At 34.8% G+C, this 23563-nt stretch overlaps 1 protein-coding gene across 2 annotated transcripts in view; it reads right to left on the minus strand.

The window, feature by feature from the left end:
* UBE2E2 (ubiquitin-conjugating enzyme E2E 2) overlaps positions 1–23563 on the minus strand; it is a 263927-nt gene that overhangs the window by 15856 nt on the left and 224508 nt on the right. For both annotated transcript variants that reach the window (XM_012732195.1, XM_004692285.2), the window contains exon 5: positions 20362–20509. In XM_012732195.1, coding sequence (XP_012587649.1) covers positions 20362–20509 — 148 coding nt within the window. The remainder of the gene's footprint in view (positions 1–20361; positions 20510–23563) is intronic.

Raw genomic sequence — 23563 nt, forward strand, 5'->3', positions numbered from 1 at the left:
AACTCTGTTATATTATCAACAATTTTATTTGCTTTTTTGTTTTATTTTTGAACAAACAAATTATGAACAAATTATGCCCGTTCTTGCTGGGCATACTTTATGAGACAGCCATCACCTATATAAGAGAGTCCAAAGAACTACTGTCAATGATTGCTAAAAAAAAAAAAAAAAAAAAGAAAAGACTTAGAAAACCAAACCATTTCCTTCAGAAATAAATATCCAATTTTAGATGGCTAAAGCACTATTCACTTTGAGTAATGTCTATTCTATGTTAGTCTCTAATCACAGGTAAGAAAGAATATTCTGAAAAGCATAACAATCCAGTATTTTTTCCTTAGCTCTATATGATTAAACTGCTGTTTTGGTTGTGAATATGGCTGGGGTTTTTAAAGCTGTTTAGCTTTTAAAAATTAAATTCATCAGTGGTATGATTTTTTAAAAGGGAAACAAATAATAAATTGTGTCTAGCTAGCCAAAAAAAAAAGTACTGTCTATTTATTTATGTAAATCGAAGGTTAAAATAATCACGGACAAAAACAAAGGTCTTGAAACAAAGGCCTCACGGTGAAGATAAGTATTCTAAGGTAAGTACTGCATTTAGACACTAATCTGTGATGGGAAAATTGTTTAATTTCATATCCACAAATCATGCTTCTATGCAATTATATGTCACCTTTATAGTATCAGTGGTTTTTGATACAGCATTGCTTTTTTTCTGAAGTATAACTGACCAAAGATTTCTATCATTCCATAAAAAGATGATGTAGAGCATTTTAGATTATGTTAAAAATAGAAACATAGCAAGTGACTTTTTGATTTTGTTATCTTACTTATAGGCCATACGTTAACTTTATGACTGACCAAAGGAGAACATTTTCTCTCTCTGAAATAATCTTTTATTTACATATATATAAAACCATTAACTTATAACTTGATAGTTATAAGACTGTCTAAAAGTAGCAAGGTATGAAGAATAAACAGGCTTCTAGCATTTTAGTCAACTGAGAAGTCAATTATTTTTCTGGATGATTTATGGGTATTCTTGCACATACAAAATCTTTAATGATAGTTGAATAGCATTTCCGACTGTCTTTAATTCTTATTCATGTGATAAGAATTGATGGAGAGATGAAGTCAGCTAACACAGATACCACAAAACCTTATATTCTTAACATTTCAAAAGTACAATCTATAAAAAAGTCCCAATACCCTAAGAAGCAATGACCCAGACTCTTTTCATATGGAAGAGAACCAGGCTCCTGAGAATGCATACTGAGCAGCAGAGAGGAGCACATACACTAATACATTTGTCTGTGCTACCTCCTGACCACTTAGTTCTTGGAACTGAAAAATGTTCAAACCCCAAAAGTCCCATTGGTGGTTTTCCTTGTTTAGTCCTCTTTAACTCATATCGTGGTAGGATAACCAATCTTCTTCCAGCTGCTCCAATCCTTTCTAACCATACTCTCTCCAAGCCCCATGAAGCAACATTATTTCTGTACTTCTTTCTGATGCTCCTCCAGGAGACTGCTAGAAGAATATTCCTGTAGTACTAGTAGTAGCAGTGGTGTTCACAGAGCCCACAAAATGCCCTGTAGTATCTAGTACAACTCCTTGTGACTTTTGGTACTGAAAATATGTGCTGAATTGAGTGTCTGAGGAGTCTTTAAAATTATAGTAATTAATAATATTTGCAATGACTATTAATAAACCAATTTTAAATGATTACTTTAATAGTCATTTAGTGAACTATTAAGTAATGAAAGGAAAATTACTCCCAGTCAGGAATCTGTGAGAATAGTTTGTGAGAAGTGGAGTATGTAAATTGAATACTACTTTAGATTGCAGTAGGTGAATAATTTGGAAAGTGCTTACTCCTGGACATTCTTTCCTAGAGAGACTTGTAGCGTGCTGTTAAAATGCCAAGAACAGGACATCCTGTAGCTAGAGGTACCTTGGTAAAGATATTGATACCAGAAGTCCATATTGGCAGATATACAAATATCCTAAACAGGAAAAAATGATGCAACACAGAATATATGCAGAAGAATTTATATATCACATCTGGATTCTATGTATAAGTTCTGAGGTACCTCAGGCCTACAAAGGCATCTTCTTCTACCCTAACCCAAACTGGCCAATCCTGAATCCACATACTATCCACATAGTAGTGAGTGTGATATGCACATACTATAGTGTGTATGTGAGTCTGCTACTATGGACTTTTGTGATGAATAAAAGTTAATGTGATATTTGAGGGTGTTATGTCTTAAATCAGCTTCTGGAATCTTGTCAAAACAGAGTTTTTTTCTCTTCATGCGCACATTTATATAGGTTACTAAGGGTCTCTGAGAAGAGGGAGAGTGGCTTGAAGAGACAAGCCACTGGAAGTAGATGGAATGGTGATGGAGAATATAGAGGCAATTCACTTCTTGGGTCTAATACATTTTGCTATTGAGGACCCACTCTAGAAAGGAGGGTTCTGAAAACTGAGGCAAGAGCTGAATTACTTCAATCTTATGCCCCTAAGCTGCATCTCCACCTCATGATTCACTATGCTGTGAGTGTCTTACCCAGCCTAAGAGAAATGTTTCTGCCCTTTGCAGAAATGAAGATAAAATAATTCTGGTCTTTAAAAGGGAGCCCTCTGCATCCTAAGCACAGGTCTGTGTGGGTAGTGAGTGGTTTCCAACTGCAGGACATCCTGGGAGAGCAGCCACTCTCAAGCAAAGGACTTCCATCATTGAACACCACAGGCCTCATGGGCACAGAAGTTCTGGCCCTAACTTCTGGTTTTAAGTAATGATCTGCTTACTGTCAGATTCCTGCACTTTATTCTTAAGAGTTGGGACTCTGGGCCCTCCCTGGTGGCGCAGCAGGTAAAAGCACAGCACTGAGAAGCTAAAGCCATCTTCACATGAGTTCTATTCCCGCCTGCCCTGGAGGTGACCACATGGCGTGGCAGACCTCTCCTGACCCACCCGCTGCTCCCCTCAGCAGTGTACTTCAGCAATCTGCCTGTTCTGTTCCCCACTCTGTCTCTGGTGAAGCCTCTCACCGCCCCTGAGCCTCTGGCCTGTACCCCAGTTCTGTATGAATAAATAAATAAATCTTTAAAAAAAAAAAAAAGAGTTGGGACTCTGATCTAAATATTTTAATCACTTCTTTTTTCTTGCCCAGGCTATAGGCCTTAGCCAAAGCTAGGTAAGTGTTTATTGAACACAAAGTGGCTGAGCTAAGTGATCAATGTGTTGCCCATGCAAAGAAGCTACAGCTCAACTTCTATTGTCTCTACAGAGACTATTGTTGGGGGCTATTAAGAGCTTAGGCGCTAAAGTCTTATTCCTTGAATGTAAATTCCAGTTTTCACCCTTACCTGAATAAGGGTAAGTTTTACCTTTATACCTCCTGTGCAAAGGGTAAAACAGATAACATTGGTGCTTATATCCAGAATAAAAGAGAAAATTAATGAGAAACATAGGATATAGTGCCTGGCTCTCAACAAGCTTACAAATGGCCAGCTGTTGCTGCTGTTGTTAATATTATCATTACCATTACCAAATCCAAAAAATAGGAAAAAAACCAATAGCCATTACTCACTGTCATTATTGCTTGGTGTTAATGCTTTGGGATTCTTTTTATTTCAGCTATAGTGATAGAGAACTTGCCTTTTACCTTCCCTTCTCATCCTTGGTCAAATTGTCACTCAGAATGTTAACCATGAGGCTATGCTGTTTAGTATATCTAGGGAGCTGCTTTTAGAAAGTCAATAGTGATTTGAAAAAAAAAATATTGTTCTGTCAACTTTATTAAAGATAACTTTGGGCTTATGACTTCATATGAATGGTGATTCTTAAAACTTTTTTATTATGGTAAAATATACATAACAAAATTTACCATTGTAACTATTTTCATGTACATGCCTCATTGGCATTTAGTACATTCAACTCACGTTGGGGTAGTGATACTTGAAGGGCAATGTTTTATGGATTTCTGGGGAACAATTTTTAGGAACAAATCTCTTCCCTTCCAACTCCACTGTCAGCCTAGAGAGTGACCATGGGCCTTCAGGGTGCTGCCTGAGGATCTGCTTGGGGTTAGCACTGTACTATATGAAGCCTGCACACCTTGGCATTAACAAAGATTTAGGAAGAATTTGGTCTAAGTTACTTCCATCAGAAAAACATTTATTTTCATGGGCAATGAAATCTTCAAATGGTGACTGGTGAGAACCCAACTGTTGATGCGTACATTAGACATGAATTCAAACCTAATTTTCATCTCCCAGGGTAAAAATAGAAAACTTACTCTGTAAATAGATTTTCAGAGGTGGGATGACAGCACAGGGATAATGATGTTATCACTTATTTGACTACTAAATTACACAACACCTACTGCTTCTATAACTGAAGCATGTTACACTAGAGGACATTTAAGAAGAAAACATCACAGTCAGTTAAGAATTTCCTTCTTGGTATAAAACTTTTTTTCCCATTCTATTTTCTGATTAATTACTCTAGTAGCAATGTATGCCTTTGGGATGACATATTAAAATACATATGTAGCATATATTTTAAAAGTGAAACACCTGCTCAAAAAGCATTTAATCTACTAGGAATACCACAAGAGAAAGAAGAGGTTTATATTGTTTTCCTGATGCCCAGGAGATGGAGGATGAGATCATTACGAGCCCTTGTTCTCAAGAAGACAACTCTAGAAGTCACCTTGCAGATAGCAAAGAGCTGAAACTATTAATATCACTAAAACCCCTTGAAGAAAATGGAAATTAAGCCTCTTTTAATTTTAAAATGTGCTATTTTTTAATTTCTAGTGAGTTTCTAATTATTCGGAAATTTTAACAGTGTAAGTAAATAGTAAGTACACATTATTTGTCATTCATACAAAAAGAAGTAAATTCCTCAAGACAAGGGTGGAAATTTCGTAAGTGACTAGAATGAAGAGACAAATGGATGCTTTAAAACTATAAAGCTGTGTAGGAGCCTCCCTGATGGCTTAGGTGATATATCTTAGCACTATCATCTCAAAGCCCCACTGCAACTGGCCTGAGCATGATTCCCAGCCAGGGAGTTGACACACATGGCACAGCAGACCTCTCCCCTCAGTAGTATATTTCATTAGACCCACCTGCTCTGCTCTCTACTGTGTCTCTGGTGAATCATCTCAACCCCACATCTCTGGCCTACACCCCAGATCTCCTATGCAAAAATAAATTTAAAAAAATCTTAAAAATAAAGTTGTACAGAGATCATTTACAAAACAGCCATGGTAACACCAACTTAGTGACTAAGCGTGAATTGCACATTTCTAGTCTAGATGTTTTTGCCCAGTTTAACACTGTTTGGGTCTAACAAAACAAAAGGACATTTCAGCTAATTATTAAGCTTTTACATTTAATAAAGAGTTGAACAAATCTGAAGATATTAATTAAAAACTACAATCTTTCAGAAACTAACAAATGTTTGCCCTTTGATCAACTAAAAATTTAACTTTAACTTTTCTCATTTTAATTTACTACTTATTTAAAAATCAATTATATATATTTTACATCATTCATTTTTTGTACAATGTATGCTTTCTCCTCGCAGGTGTAGTCCTTGTAAAAGTCTCACCACCAATTTACCTGTACACCATCCCTCCCCTTGTGTTCTTCCCTCCCCTGTTTTGATCCATCTCCCTGCCCCTCCCCTTCAGAATGACTCTGATTTATAGTTGTCTGTTAATCTTGTTTTATTATTATTATTTTTCCTGATCACCTATTTGGTTCCCCTATATTCCTTCTATAAGTGATTAAATGTTACAGACTCTAAAACTATTTATAAACTTGTAAAAATCCAAACAATAAAACAAATATAAAGTTAAATCAAGAAACTCCTTCTCTACACCTTCAAATCTAATTTACTAAAAGACAGTAGTAATAACCATTTCCCATGTACATTTCCACACTTTCTAGATGTTTGTAGTCAAATGCATATGTGAATGGCAGTTTATGGCCAGAATTATTTCTTAAAAACAATCTAACTATAGTATCGGGGATTTTCCCCTGATCTCTCCTTCCTTCGGCTGCACAGCATCTATTTAACCATTCCCTAATGGTGCATATTAAGAACCTTTCCAGCTTTTATTATTCTAAGCAATGCTGTGGTATATGCCTTCCATGTATATCCATGTGCACTTGTGAGTATTTTGCAAGTGGACTCTTAGAAGTGAGATTGCTACTCAGAGGTTATGAGCACTTTACAGTTTGGCAGGTACTTCCAAGTTGTCTTTGAAAAATACTGTACTAATCTGTATAACCACAGTTATAAAAGCACATTTAACTACACCTTCCTTCATGGGCTAGGCGAATAAAAATTTGGCAAATAAAATCTCATTTCAGTTGGTATTTTATAAGAGTTTGAATATCATTTCCTGATTATATTTAATTGATGTGTGCTTAGATTATTTCCCCAAGTTGATTTATATTGTAGTTTTCCTGTGTAAGGGTTATCAAAATGTCTGCCCTTTATATATGCAAGACTGCTGTTGGTTAACAATTTATGGTGCTTTTTGACTCACAGAATAAAAATATTCTCATGTAATCCAATCTGTTAACTTTTTTTTATTTCATGCCTTTTTTTCCTTTCTTCAGGCCCCAATTTTTACTTTAGAATATTCGTAAGTTTTGGTAGCTTTGTTAAAAATACCACTTTTTAAATTCTTTTTTCACTGGGTATAGAATTCTAGGTTGCCAGTTTTTCTTTTAGTACTTAAAAGATTTAGCTCTGTCTTCTGGTTTGCATAGTTTTTGAAAAGTTATGTGTTGCCATTCTTATGTTTGCTTCTCTGTAATTATAGAAGCTGCTCCCTTTCCCCCCACCATGAATGCTTTAAAATTTTCCTTTTTCCCATTTCAGAATTTGGATATGATGTGCTTGGGTATGGTTTTCTTCACATTTCTTTTGCTTATATATGTATTTAAAATTCTCATCAAATTTGGAAAATACCTACCACTATCTTTTCTAATTCTACCGTCTATGTCAGTTTTGAGTAATTGCACTACTCATTAAGTGTTATATTTTCCTGCTTCTTTGTATGCTGGTAGTCTTTGACTGGATGCAGACATATTTTTGTATTCTTATAACTATTCTTGAACCTTATTCTCGGAGATAGTTCAGTCCTGTCAGGTCTTGCTTTTATGATTTGGTAGGCGGGATGAAGTTGTGCTTAGTAGAGACCTAGTTACTTTTGACATCTGAGGGGAGACCTAGTGCACACAGTGTCCTATGATTCATGAATTTTTCCAGTGTGGCTAATGGGAAAAGGCACTGCTCCCTTTAATCTTTTAGTTTGGTTTTTTTAAGTATAAGAAGTAACATTTAGGTTTAATATTATGTCTTACTTAACAGCTTGAAAAAACTGAGAGGTTCTCAAATATTCTCTCCTTACTCTCCTCACACGGATAAGGGTCTCTATAGTCAAATAACCCTACTTATCATGAACACTAGGAACAACTCCTGCTTATCATTAAGAAGTGGACTTCAGTTTCTGCCAGCCTTTAGAATTTTAAGCAAGCCAATCACATCTCCTGCAGGAACCAAGGGACAGACTGCCTCTTACAGCATGTGGTTGCTCATTCTATTTCTAAGTATAATTTCCATTTAGCTCTGCGTAGTGTGTGATGCCTCTCTCTCCCAGGTTAAGAATGTATGTGACTGATAAACTGTGGTCAATCTCATCTATCCATTGTTGGAGGCTGTGTTTGGTTACTTGCCCTAAGGTGAGACTCCATTCCTCACAATGTGGAAAATGGACCCAAACAAAAAGTTCTTTTCTCAGACATGGGTAGGTTCCCCACATGAATGTGCTGAATAGCACTCTGCTGAGTACTCAAGGGACACCTTCTGCAGCACTCTGAGCTTCTCTCATTCTGTGTAGTTCTCTCCTCTCCGGTACTATTTTGTGAATTATAGTTCAGTTTCCCGAGACTCAGATCTGCTTTCAACTTACAGAGTATGCTGGGCTCTCCCTGGGTTCCCTTTCCCACACTATGACTTGAAGCTCTCAGAGGGCAGTAAGCCAGTGCTCACGATGTTCAGTTCCCATGTATCAGTAAACACTCTTCTAGTCCGGCTTCCTGAAAAATCATTCTTTTAAATATACTCTGCCTGATTCCTTCTGATGGGAGGACAAATCCAGTCCTTGTTCTTGGAAGTTAAATTATTCCCATCATTTCTTCAAACATTCTTTCTTCTCTGACTCCCTTTCCTGGGTCTCCAACTACAGTGTGCTAAACGGCCTGTCCCATAACTCACTGAAATTCTGTTACTTTTATTTTTTGCAGGCTTTTAATTCTCTTGTTTCATTACAAATGGCTTTAATTTAGATGCTCAACTTCACTTATCCTTGCCTCTAGATAGTAAGCTGGGGCTCACTTCATTTGTTTCTCTTTTTCCAGTGATCACAGTCCTGTGCTGCTTATTGTATAAATCTAATTTTACAGTTGTTTAAGGTAGGAGTGCAAAATCTGGTTCTTGTTATTTGTTCAAGGCCAGCTCAGAAGTCCACTCTGATGTTTCTTTCTTTTTTTTTTTTTAAAAAAAACATTGCAAACACTCCAGATAATAAAATACGTGCAGTTATTAATTAAATCTACTTAAACTTGGTCCCAAGTAGCTAGGGTTCACTCCTATCATAACAAGAAAGTCTCTGGTCTCCAGGAGCCTGACAGCCAGTACAGCAGCCTCACATATTTTAAGTTGTCTTTAGTCTTGAGACATCTTATATTAAGAGCAAAGGTTTAAACAAACTTATGGTTGAAATAAAGAAATAGGGAATTCTTGGGTAAATGGTTTTGCATGAAGGCATACAGCTTCTGTATTTTATGGGTGCTGAGACTAAGATGTGTACTTTAAACTGCAGAGAGAAAAACTTAGATGACAGATGATAAGTCTAAATATTTAAATTAATCTAGAGTATAAAAAGAAGCCTAAAGCAAATTGAAATCATTGAATCAAGTTTGATTCATAATTCATTCGTATTATTAGTATTATTAGTTTTCCTTAGAGAAACAAATACTGTCACATGTGAAACTCCAAATTTACATAACTATGAAGAAGTCATTTGATTAATGCAAGGAAAAAAATTGTATTTTTTAGACAACTCAAAGATCAGATGATCATACCTTGCAGAGCTAATATAGGCCGTCAGTTCAATACATTCCATATATAGTATTAATCACAGCCTTTGAAGTGTTTATACAGGTCTGCACACTTTATTTTTATAATAAAGCCACAAGACAGTGAGGGTCAGAAGTACTATCTCCAACTTATAAGCAAGGTGATCAATTTATCTATTGAGTGAGAGCTGGGCAAGACCAGTTTTCCTGATGTCTTCAAAACTCAGTATAATTTGCTTCCTTTGATTTTTTTTTTAACATGACATGGTGTAATCTTCATTGTGCTTATGAAACACCTGTCACTGCTAAACCCACTAAGGGGCATTAAAAGGCTTGCTGAAAAGCTGCCTGTAAGGGAGGGTATATTATTTAGAGGAGTCAGGCAGGCTGCAGTGCCATTCAGTGCAGCAGCTTAGAGCTAAGTAATCTAAACCATCTCTCTCATGGGTCAAGTCCAGTATCTTCGTTTAAAATGTGTCATCTATAGCCACAAGAGAGAAATTCATAATATCAAAATGAGATTATAATGCTATGCACTTACTACTGCTTTGTTAATGCTATTAAGAGCATAGAATTTTGCATTTTATGTATTTTAGAAACCAAATTTAAACAAGAAATTGTTTAGAAAGAGAAGAGATAAACAAGGAAAGGGAGAATGGAGAAAGAATATCCACAGGAATACATACCACTAGTTCTATGCTAAAGAAATATATGCTGTCTACTTCACTTTACTGTTGGCTCTAGTTCAGTGATTCTTATAGATGATGGGGGTAGACTTATGAGAGGAGTCAAGTCTGAGATGAGGAGGAAGGGAAGTTTGTGCAATTATACTCTAATCAGTTTTAATATTATAAACTACATGAAGTAAAGCACAACAGTGTCCTGGGGGCTGACAGTCACAGGTATGTACTGATGGATCACAAAAGCTTCTTGTGAGGTTCTGGTATTTGTTGTGAAGAATAATGTGGGGATACTATTCTTTTAAGTAACCTCTGAAATTGTTTTTCCTCTTAACCTTTTCTACCAGGCTTCATGGAAGAGGCAGACTTTCAAAGGCAGTAACATACAAGCTGGTGGGAGAAAGTAAGCAAACGCCTAGTGATTCATATACTGCTTTGGCATGTCTATTTGTGGGCAGGAGAGCTGAATGCTTTGCCTTCAAATAATCACCCTACCCTCCAGTTTCACACCAGGTCCTTGAGGACATTAGACAACTACTATTAAAAGTATAGGATAGCTTCCTTACAGAATCATCTGGGTATGAAAAACCTATAAGGTCAGTGTGGTTATAGGGGGGATCTCCTCATTGTGTGGGAGATGCCCTATCACAAAGTGGTACTCCTTTAGAGCAGAATGTGACAGCCACACATACTGACAGAGAAGAGATCAGAGCACTGTGGCTTTTAGGAATCCTGAATGCCAGTTGCACTCAATATCCTGGAGGGTAATTTATGCTGTTATCAAGTTTTAAAAATATATTCACTTTTTAAATTTACATAAAGTAAAATGCCTTCCATGTCATTTTTGATCCAGATACATATGCTTCTGACAAAAAACACTATTAGCATGAATAAAAATTAAAATTTGCATGTACACTAATGAAATGTATTGGTATAACTGTTGTATTTGAGTATTAAATTAGTGTTTTACAACCTGATGCCCAAAGTGGGAAGAAAATGTGATTTCAGAAGGAAAGAGACCTAATTTTAAAGAGTGAAAAACTTATTATTGGCCCTAAACTGAAAAAACAAACAAGTAATACTACACTGGGAGAGGGTTATATGGGGGAAATGGTGAAACCTTTGAGTTATATTTGCAATTTTTTCATAATTCTGAGTCAATCATTTAAATAAAATTTTAAAAAATCTTTAGAATGAGAAGAATTAATCATGAGTCCCTTTCCACCACTGTAATCTTTTAATTATCTTTATTTAAGAAATAATAAAAAGTTAATTAAAATCTAGACTAAATGTTCTTGACTTCAGAATTTTCTCAGGTAAAGGAAGTCTTTGAGTCATTCCTTAGATAAATAGTTCTGAGTAAAAGATGCATTGCCACGTGAGTCTTTACTTATATTGGGGGCCTGCTTTACTTTTCAACTTTTTTGTGTTTTCAGACTTTCAACTGGTAATGACAAAACAGGTACCTACTACAGTTTCATTCAGGTGCTAGAAGATCATTAGATACCAAAGATTGGAAAAAACACCAAAAATACAGACAAGTTACCAAATTTTAATACTAAAAAAAGACAATTTTTGATTAGGTTATGTAGAAACTAAAAATTACTGATCTAGAGACCAATCTGTTATTTCTTTTTGGTGTTTCTCTGAACAAAAGATAGATCTTTGCTGATATCTAAAAGGCAAAACCCCAAAATGACATTTTTGAAAGCATAAATTAAAGAGAATTTTTGTTATGCCCAATATATACCTTAGCTTTTTAATGAGACCAACTTCCAGCCTAGTAAATTATAGGTTATTATTACAAAACAGCAGTAGAATTACAACAGAAAATTTGTAGTAACAGCTCATCCATGCCTAGACTTATATTAATTAAGGGGCAATAAAATGTGCATAGGGAAATGTTAGGTAGAAGTAGGTTAAAACTAGGGCTAAAAGTCACTGTCAGTATATCTAAAATTACATAAGATCATGAGACAAACCTAATTATCAAATATACTTGCTGAGACCCATCGAATTTGAATTTGTAGAGTCCCACATGAAGACTGAGTATTTAACTCTTTAAAGAATAGTTAAGCAGGTTATTATTTTTATATAAAAAATGTCCATTTTGAAAAAGTTAGTAAGGACAGAGTACAAGAACATCCAGAACCCTTTTACCCAACTTTTAGTTACCTTTACTCAACTATGGAAACTATGAATTTACACATGGCCAGAGTTCACTAAATGCTACCCACATAAAAATCAAAGGCTTCCTTGCATAGTTACAGTAACTGTAAATCACCTATATAGTTTTAAATCACCTATATAGAGAACTGAACAAGCAAACAAAAACTTCTCTCAAACAGTAATCTCTCACCTAAGAATGTTTCCTAAACTGGACACTATTACTGAACTCAGATATGATGCCCCCAACACTAACCCATCCACAGTATTGAATGTGAAAGCACAGAAAGAATGTCTTCTCTACAAACATGGAACTATTCTGAATAAGATGACAGTTAAAATAGAAAGCCCTTACCTAGGTAACAACCATGCACATTCCTTTGGTAAGTATATACTCCTACAGAGGACCAGAAGAGCTGGTACTCTCACATGCCTCTGCCGGTGATGCAGTATTACTTATTCATGCACTGCAGCCAAGTGCTCTTTTCTACAGTTTTCCTTTTAAAATTCTGGTGATGTCACCCAAAGCTAGATAAACTATGAAGGCATCTCCTCTAGGCCTCCATTGGTCTTAAATTCTCTCGTGTACTTGAGTTAGACATGTATGCAATGTTCTACACAGAAGCCATTATGGACAATTCAGTCAGTACTAGAGCACATGTGTGGCCAGGATGCTTTCAATAAAAAGATGGTACTCACTGGACACCTCAAAACACAGTACCTACACCTACTTACCGAAACACAGCTTGACAGGCTTTTTGTAGGCTGGCCCAGGCATCTGAGTATGACAAACTATGGCTTATTTGAGGAAATGCCTTCAGAGGGAAGGCATTTAAGGGAAGGCAATGCTTATACAAAATAAACTTTGCATTTTTAAGAAAAGAAAAAGGAGGGCAGTCATTATTTAAGTTAATTAACAGTTTGGCAACAGTTTTTTTTTTCATAGGATAAGTTCAGGTAACATCTGAAATATTTGACATTCATAGTTTTTTTTTTTTTCCAGGAATATTCCTATTATAGCAAGAAATATGCTGAGAGTTTAAAGGAACTCCTACACTTCTTCTTACTCAAGTTCTTCACCAATGTGATATAACCAAAAGTTCAAAACTCAAAGTAAGCACTAAACTCCAGGATCTCCTAAAGGATACTTATAAAGAGAAGAAAAAGAGAAAGAAGTTATTGTCGTTGTATGGGAACATTAGCTTGACATTTCAGAAGCAACATCTTTCTTGAATAAGAGTTGTGCTACTGACAGCAGCTTCCCCAGGTCAGACACTGAATGGGGGGCTGAGTCAGAAAGTGAACACAAATGAAATGACTATTCAGTTGCTTAGGGTTTCAGGCTCAGGTACTGATAGTGTTACATTAATTCTTCATATTCTCAAAATTAAAATAATTCCCAAAAGATGTCATACAAATTTAAATATCTAAATTAAAGTGGCAAAATGCTATACAACATCCTGATATTTTGTCTACACAAGTAAATTTTTGTACAATTATTGTTTTGTTTCACAATTCTCACATTTCCCTATAAAAACAATATAGTATGTTGGTATGGCTTCATATCTGTTATTTAAATGTGTTTAAGTAATTTATCTTCATTTCTCCTAAAAACAAACAAACAAAAAACCAAAACAAAAACTCAAGACTTTTCACAGTGGTGTATTTTCTTCAGTATACTCAACAGTAAGTTGAGTATACAATAAGTATATTAATAAATCTAATGCAGCAACCTGTTCAGAAGTTTACTATATTATCTCTTTTTATATGGATTCTCATAAAAACTAATGGTGTAAAATATTATTATCTGAGAACATTTAGCCTGTTTAAAAAAAAATACTTGATATGTGCAAAAGTAGCTACACACATATAAAGGCAAGTTCTGAAGCTGGGTTCATTATAACCATTATCTCTATTTTTGTGAATGTGTGAAAAGCCCACTCTTATCCCTTTCCTTGGCAAAGCCTAGTTTAAATCTTTTATTAATCTCCTACATGTGCTTAAAAAGTGCTAGGTCTTTTAAAATTTCGTTTAAAACTTTCTACAAATGAGGAAAAAAATCATTAATCTGGCTAAACTCTTTATTATACTGTTCATGCTATTACAGGATACACCAACCAGAGTCCTATAATGGATGAGTGGACAACTCTATTATGGTTAAAAAGAAACAGAAAAGCAGTTACAGATGCCAGTCAAGGGATTCATCTTCCTATTTTAAGAATGCTGGCGGCACAACTGTTTCCTGGGTCACAGCTATTCCCTGGGTCAGGTAAGCGAACATAAGTGAAAAAAGAAACATGAGGATGATAAATACAGGGCTGTATTTTCCTATTTACCAAATGGGAGCAATTTCTTTAGATAAAGGACAAGGTATGAAGCTTTCTTCGTAGGCACATTTTAAATGTATCACATACAAATATAATAAAGTCTAGCCTCAACCATCTTTAAAAATATCAAACCTCCTAGAGATGTATCTATACCTGTAACTCTATCTAGCTATCTAAATAGGTGTGTGTGTGTATTTGTATGTATATATCTCAGATCTGTCTATGAAAGTAAAAACAGTTTTGTGGGTCATCAGTTCTGCATCGTGACTGATCCAAGGAATAATAAACAGCTAATGTTCTTTTATATTTAGGCAAACTGGATGTTCAAGGAAGACAGAATACTGGTAGTTATGTTAAAGACTTGACTACACAAAGCAGAACTATCATGGGCTGATTAAGGCACTTGTTTTGTTGTGCAGTCATCTCTCAGCTCCACTTGGTAGCTACCAGCCCTTTTCTGGAAAATCTTTGATCTGAAAAGGAACTTTCCCACTTGTTTCACTACATAGCAATCCAATGGCTAACCCATGATTAGGTCATTTTAGCTTTCCATTTGTGTTCTGTATTTCCTTGAAAATCATTTTTCGATAAAGTGTTATATGTAACTAAATTTCTTAGCTTACACTATTTTATATCAATAGCATCAGAAGACAACTGAAGAGTTTCTTTTTTACATAGTAGCCAGTAGGGAAACAATCCTTTTAACAGCACTTAAAACTCACATTTATAAATACAATAGATCAAGTTGAGTATTTTAAGAGTGCTACTGTTTAAAACCAACTTTATGCTGACAGACTTCTGTGAAACTTCTTCAGTTTGTCAAACAGAACTGCTTTCTTTAATGATGTATTCCATGATTTTATTTATCACTCTTAATGAGTCCTCAATTTTTCTATGAACCTCCACACAACGGACAACCTATTTCCAAACTGATCTTAGAAAAACTATGGGAACCTGTAGGGTGAGATGAAGCAGTATCTCAGGATAATACAGATATTACTAAGCTTGAACCCAAGGTAGTTTTACATTTTTTGAATTTACTCTTCTCATAATTTAAGATACCAGGAAAACTAACAACATATAAATATAGCTTTTCCTTCTTTGTTTAAGGTGGCAGAGAAATTAAATAACTATAAATTATAGTCTTTCTATAGCCATATCTGGAAATACTGATGAGAAATATTTGGCCTTCAGTATGGACTGTTCTAGAAAAGAAGCCAATCCTTCATAAATAAAGAAAACATTTTGAAATTGTCTAGATGTTGTACACTGTATTTTTGTTTCACACTTTAAAAAAAATCATGGACATCTACATAGCCATTGGTATTATCTGTTCTAGAAAAACAAATTTTATTTTTTGCCTTCTTGCTAAGATAGCATGCTTTGAAAATATGTAGTCTTTTAAAGCCTAATTTCAATTAAATAACTGTTTCTAAATGGACCAAAATTCCATCTTTGTTGAAATAACTAAACCTATTTTAGAGTTTTTATCCCCATCAGTTACTATTCAAGTATAATTTTAGTATTTTGTAACATCATTTATTATGTAATCATAAACAGCCCAAAGATAAACTAATAATGAAGTTAAGAAAATTACGGGTAAGGGTCACATCAGTTGTTTAAATAAAATCGGCTATAAACTGATCTGAAACAAAGCATGATAGAGAACGAAGAATGAACCATTCTTTTGACCGGTTACAGAATGCTATAAAAAAGCCATTGGAAGCAAATTCCTCTTTCCCTTAGCTCTTTCCATTTGAGAAGTCCCTTCCAATGAAGCTGCAGCTGTGCTCACCCTCAGCTTAATCAGTGTGTAAGACTGAGGGTTAATTAGCTCACATTGTTAGTTCTCCCAGTTCTAATAAAGATCTGCATAAATCTAAGACTGGGAGTAACTGATACTTGATTTGTATTCAGAAGATGATGAGGGTGGGGAAGAACTCATGCATCCTGAGTGATAACTCTGTGGATATGCTTAGAGCATTTTCATGACCCTGCCTGTGCAGTTCTGCTGGCTTGAACAGTGGTGGACAAAGACTTCATGGTTGTTTCAGAATGTAGGGCCACGCTGTCCAGGCTGCACCAGGAAGTGACCTATATTCCAAAGGCAGATGCCAGAGGAATGAAACCCACAGGGTGAGGGTTAGAGCCCAAATGACTCCCTTACAGGGTAAGGGAACCAAATCACACTGTTCAAGAAAGATTACTGGTATGTCTAATCTTTGGCAATACCAAAACAAAACAAAACAATACACATTATTATGGAAAATATCAATTCAAAAGTTGAATAGAATAAAGCCCCATGAACTCATAAATTAGATTCAACAATTATAATATACCACTGATATAAAATATCAAGCTGGTATTTTCCACATTCCTGTCCCTGTCTAAATCTTTGTAAATTATTTTTAAGCCAATCCAAGAAATCAAAGTATTTTATTTGCAAATAGTTGAGCATGTATCTTTGAAAGGTAAGAGCATATAAAAATATTCATAATCACAATTCCACTTCATCATGCCTAAAACTCTCTGGCAATAACTCCTCAATATAAAATGCTCAGCTTTCAGATATCCAATAATCCTATAAAAGTCACACACTTTGGGGGAACTTTTTTAATGATATAGGACAGCATTATGCTTTGAATGAAACATGCTCATTAATACTTCAGAAAGCAAAAGTACTAGACTAGCAAAGTAGTAATTAGAATCAGTAAAACTATATCAGATGATATATAGTTATATATACTTTTCATAAAAGAGGAGGAAGTTAGAAATATTTATGCAAATAAGGTACATGGTATAAGAAAAATGTTGATTTCCTTGTTTTAGCTCATCATGTCAATGTTCTCTGGTAGTTTATGTTATGAGAAAATATCCATTTTATATAAAAATGAGATAAAATAGAACAGAGCTTAATTCTATATGTGCTTCAGAAGAATAATTATAAACAAAAGCATCCCATGAAAAATGGGAATTTGATTAGGACTCAAACTTCAGCAATTCATTTACTCGAATCCTTTATGAGAGGATTAAATCATGTTCACTGTAAAGCAGAACTGAATTCAGAATCTAGAAAGCTGGTGTTGTCCTTTTCAGCTTATCATCCTCTGTCCTCTCCTGCCACTCTGTTCCTGGAGTGTCACAATTAGCGGAGGCAGACAGGTAATGTCTGACAAATAAAAGTGCCACATCAGGTCCAATAAACATAGAAGTATGAACAGCTCTTCTCAGGGGAAACCTACCTAGACCACTGCATGGGGAACACAATGACCACCACTGCTGCAACCATCACTTGGCTGATAGCCGTTGGGTATTTGCTACGGGAGAGATAGTCCTTCCCAAGAGAAAATATGATGGGCATTGTGAATTTGGAGTTAGGCTTCTTTTCAGATTATAAAACCCAAGAGTCAGTGCCTAAAGCAGCGGTATTTGAGATTATTTAGTTTTATCTTCTCAATGATATTAAACTAAGATGGTATTTATCAGTCATCTACTGTATGCCCATTCCAAGGCCTTAATATTCTGGGAAATAATACCAACACCAATCCATTACTGTCAACAAAGGGCTTTCACATATACCATCTCACTTTAAACCGACAGGATTCCTGTGATTTATGTAGAGCTGATAATAATCTCCATTTTATATGAGAAATTAAGGCTATGAGAAGTTAAGTGACTAGTACAAGGTCACACAACTAATAAACAGTAGAGCTATTTTAAATATTTCTATTTGCTGATCTTAAGTATCATGCAATAAACATCTGTAGCCTTACCCTAAGACACCTAAGAACTGTTTCTTGAGTGGGCCAAAACTCTTGAAGGAGATGAATGTAAACTATGATGGCGACTGGAGGTGTATCAGATAACAGTGTGAAATAAATACATTAAAACAAAAGAATGGACATTTTGACCTGTTTAAGGTAACTCATTTTAACACTAGAAGTATGAACATCCACATCATGCTGCCAGCTAGAGTTTTTTTAAATCTGTATTAAAGTATGAACATTTAATATATGAGCACGTATTTCACATTTATATCTTACTCTTATATTAGACCAACTCCACTTAGTACAATTTAAGCAATATTACTATCTTTAGATTTATTCTTACTAACAATAGAATTATTTTCAAAATCTGCTTCTTTTTATTTACATGGTTTTGCTTAAGCCAGGGATGATTTTTATATTGGTAATTTTCTGAAACATTACGAAAATCTAATTCACTGAACAGAAATTTATTTGACTGCTGAAAGAAGGCCTTGGTAGAATGCACATTTCTTTTAAGCAGGAATTACACAGAGAACAGACTCTGACAGACATACAAGTTGACAACAGGCCCATTTCAGCTGACTGTGCGACCAAGAGGTCTTGAATACCACTGGGAAAGGTTTTGTCTCTCAGTACTGAGTTTTCTAAGGGTGAAGTTACACCTGTTTCCATGTATAAGAAATGAGAACTTATTCCTCTAGTTCCCATAAGTGCCTCATTAGTAGTAGGGTCTCAAATAGTTCTTCAGCTGCCTAAGTTTTATTAAGATATTATTGATACACAATACTATATAAGTTTAAGGTATAGCTCCCCTATTATACAGGTGTATAATAACTTGAGATAAAAAATTTCTTGAACACTAACTTCTCCAAATTTTCTTGTAAAAAATTCCCATCCTAATTTTAGTAAACCCAGGAAGTACTGTAGTTTTTGGAGTGGGAAGGCATGTACCATCCATGTTTTAATATTTCTAGAAGGACTGCTTGGCCTAGGCAACATATTATAGAAAAACGCCTTTTTATAATATTATCTCCAGTGAGATTACATACCAGAGACAAATAGAATTCAAACAGAAATAATGAGATGGAAAGAACAAAGTATTTGTCAGTCAATTTTAGATTAGTGTATCATTATGACCTTCACTATCTTGGGTAAAGTCTGAATTAAAAATATTTTATAATGATAGTGCACTATTTTATTTTATTTTTGGTGCTTAATGCATTAATTTGTTACATATACCCTAAACATATCACCATACAATTAAAATTTTTATTTCTTCATTAAAATTTTTTGGCACTGCAAAATAATATATAAATTGAAAAGAATCATTTCTTCATGTTTTATAAACTAACTAGGAGCTTAAGAGAAAAAGTGCTTCCTACTTGCCATTTCTCTTTTGTCTAAAGCCTCACTTAGCTAGTGAATAGTTAGTTTCTGAACATGGACGACAGAATCTTATGTACTTAAGATTAGAAATTAGACACTATAGAAGAATGTTCTAATTGAGTACATTAAAGAAAAAGCAGTAACTACATTTAGCGTTTTGTATTTTCCAAAACAAACCCAATAATGTGAAAATCAGGCAGCCAGTTTGTCTTTCAGTTAAAAGAAGTTGGCCAAAGACACAAACCACATATCCAGGAGCGCACAGGAAAAAGGAACTTTCAGCATTAAGCACACCAGATCAAGCCACAAAGACTTGGTCATAAACTGTCTTTAGTTTTCCTGGTAAGCTGTATTTTCTTATTCAGTTTCTGGATATTTCCTAGGAAAGCACCATTCAGCTTTTTTGTTCTAATAGCTTGTCAGAGTGCACTGTTATTAAGATGCCAAAAGGTCACGTCTGTGTGGTGCTGCCTGGCTGTTATCAGATTTTAATAGTGCACATTTCTCAAATTAACATCTTCTGGTAGGAAACTAATTAAAGATTAAGCTATTCAATTTGAATTTTTATTATTATTTAGCAGCATAATTTAATACATTCTTTAAATGCACTTCTCCATCTACAATGATTTTTCATTAATTTTTATCACACCATGCCTTTTCTTTCTTGGCAAATAATAGGTCTTAAAAAGACTAATGAGAAGACAATAGGAAAAGAAAGTACATACATACATGGAAACTTAAAATCAATAATAATAGTTAATAGCAGTAGTAGTGGCAGTAGTAAACAATTTACTAAGGTCTGATATTTAAGTCCTAAATAGCTTTAGTTCAACAATGGAAAGAGATTTAAAACCACTTACCGGGGTTGCAATCTGTAAGAAGTGAGCAGATGGAAAGAAGAACTTTAGAAATGGTTAGGGCTGGACTCCAGTTGTCCTTTAGGATGTCCAGACAAATAACACCCTGGCTGTTAATATTACAGTGATAGATTCTTGTTCGGAAGGTAACCTAGGAAAAAATGCAAAGTTGTTAGGAATAAAATACCTTATACTAGACAAAATACTCCAAGGATTATTGGTTGAACTACATTCCTAATTTATGCTTAGGCACAAGAGAAGGTTGAGTAGATGGAATCATTATTTTAGGACCTTTACTTCTGAGCTCAGAAAATTAAAGTAAAATCATGACATTCTGTTTTTAGATGGAGTCTTACCATGGACAAGTGTTCCGAGGGATGAGTTCACTTTCCTATGTTCATTGAAGTACTTAATACAACATTTAAGTTATGACAACAAGCTAAATGCCCAAGGACAGACTAGAGGATTAAGATGATGTGGTACTCTATCTCTGGTGAAGCCTCTCACCACCCCTGAGCCTCTGGCCTGTACCCCAGTTCTGTATGCATAAATAAATAAATCTTAAAAAAAAAAGATGATGTGGTAAATATGCACAGTGGAATACCACTCAGCTATGGAAAAAAAAGAACTCTTGTGACTTGCAACAACACAGCACTGGAGGGGATCATGCTAAGCAAAATGTGTCACAAGGAAAAAGATACATACTAAATGGTCTTACTTATAAGTGCAATACAAAGAAGCAAGAAAAGGGTGAAACCAAACCAGAACTACAAGACTTCCCAAGTGGGGAAGATGGAGAGCAAAGTGTGTGTGGGCCCAATAGATTATGTTGAAAGACAATGGGCACCTTGCTGGTGGCTGGGATGTGGTACTACAATCTGAAAAAATGTGTTCCTATACTTGGCATCATATATAGTATTGTAAATCAATTAGGAAAATCTCATATTAAGCATCAAATGACTTAACTTATTTCAAATAATTACTGAGACCACAATTTATCACATACAGGATCACCTACCCATATATTTGGACAGCGGAAAACACATTTTCAAGTAATTTTTGGAGCAAAGAAAAAAAACTAGCCCATTTATAACTGAACAACATTGACAATTTTAGGTTGCCAATACCAAAATCTGTGATTCAGTTGTAACAATTGTAAGGCAAAAATCTAGTTTCAACTGTACATATTAGAAAGATAATTTATTAAGTGCCCAACTAAGGAAAGAAACAATAATCACATCAAAGTAGAAAGAACAAAAGTTAATGAATTAGAGAACACCTAGAATATTAAAATTCTGCAGAGCGCCTATATCTTCAAGTACTAGAAAAAAAGACAATGTTTTCATAATCAAACTTTTGATTGACTTTTACATATAATAACATTTTAAAAACTTATCAGATATTGATTGGCTGCTCTGAGCCAGTTAATTCTCAGAACAACTCAAGGAGGGAAGTAGTACTTTGTATACTGGATGTTAGCAATTTACTGTGGCAATCATTTTGCAATATATACATATACCAAACATTGTTATATACCTAAAATGAATCCAAGGTTATAAATTAATCATAGCTCAATAAAACTAGAAAGATTTTTTAAAATAAAGAAACTCAGAAACAGAGAATTTGTTAAAGACTTGGCTCATGGCCTCTCAGCTGGTAAGTGCTGGTAAACATAGTTTTGCTAATCCAAAGCCCATGTTTTCTAATTAAATCTCAATGCCTGTTCTTTTTTAATTTTGAGGTAATCGTAAATTCACATGTGGTTGCAAGTAGACATATGACATATATCCTTCAGCCAGGTTTCTCCGATAGCAACACTTTGCATAAGTGCACAGTAACATCAGAGGATGCTGCAATGTTCTTTTCCATGGGTCCTGAGTTTTACATGTACTCACATATATAGATGTATTCAGTTCTGTGCAATTTTATCATATCAAATCGCAGATTTGTATGATGACCACCACTGACAAGACAAAGATCTGTTCCATCACAAACATCCTTTGTGTTAACCCTTTAATAGCCACAGGCACCTTCTTTCCTTAATTCTTGGCACCACCACTCTGTTCCTCATTTCCATAATTTTGTCATTTTAAGAATGCTATATAAGCTGGTATACAACTTTTTCATATTGGTTCTTTTCACGCCACAAAATTCCCTTGAGATCCATCACAGCTGTTGTATGTAGGAACAGTTTGTTCTTTATTGCTGAGATGTATGTCATGGAATGGAGGTATCAATTTGTCTAACCACTTACGCCATGAAGGACAAAGGGGGCATTTCAAGTGTTAAGTTATTACATATAAAGCTGCTATGAACATTTTTGAGTATGTTTTTGTGCGAACGTAAGGTTTTATTTCTGTGGGTTGAGACGAATGGTAAACTCATATTTAGTTTGACAAGAAACTGTCATACTTTTTTTTTCATTACAGTGTTTACATTTTACTATCTGTAATCTTTAGACATTAAGTAATGCAGACATAAATGAGATCTACTTTGATGATTTTGCCAACATCATTATGTGTTCATAAATTAAGCCATTCTTAATCGAATATGTAGGCTGATGTTTCTGTATGTCCTAATGCTATAAATTTCCATAGATACCACCTTTTTGAAGCTGGAAAAGAAATTCATGATTCCAGTGTTTTAGTAAATGTCACACATTTCACTCTTGGAACATAAGTCATAACCTTCGAGGCTTCCTTATCATATTGCTATGTCTATCACTAAATTTGTCACAGCAAATTACTTATGAAAGCATTTTCCTTCAATTGAAGTCCAGTGCAGCTTTTGACACAAAGACAGAGCCCACTGTTTGTCAAACAAATGCCAAGTCATCACAGGCTAGTGCTCAAACAGACAATTTCTCTGAGGGATTGTAACATATTACATATCTCTTTAGGCAAAAGAGTACTTTAGAGCCATAATGGAAAGCTGAAAAACTGGAGGATATTTTGAGGAAGCAGAAGAAGATTTTAGTGCCTTTATTCCCAATATGTTACTTTACTAAATTATTCTATAGGTTATAGGTTATTATTCAGAAGAGATTTCACACAGATTAAACCAATCATTAAAAATAATATTTAGTAATCACACATTCAAGCATATATTTTTTTTAATTAAAAAGTTTATTTTTACATCATTTTGCACATTTTTTTTTTCATCTCAATTGTAATCCCCATGGGTTTCCCATCACCAAATCACCCCT

Source organism: Condylura cristata, unplaced genomic scaffold (assembly GCF_000260355.1).
Source record: "Condylura cristata isolate star-nosed mole 26May11 unplaced genomic scaffold, ConCri1.0 scaffold00033, whole genome shotgun sequence".
Taxonomy (NCBI): Eukaryota; Metazoa; Chordata; class Mammalia; order Eulipotyphla; family Talpidae; genus Condylura; species Condylura cristata.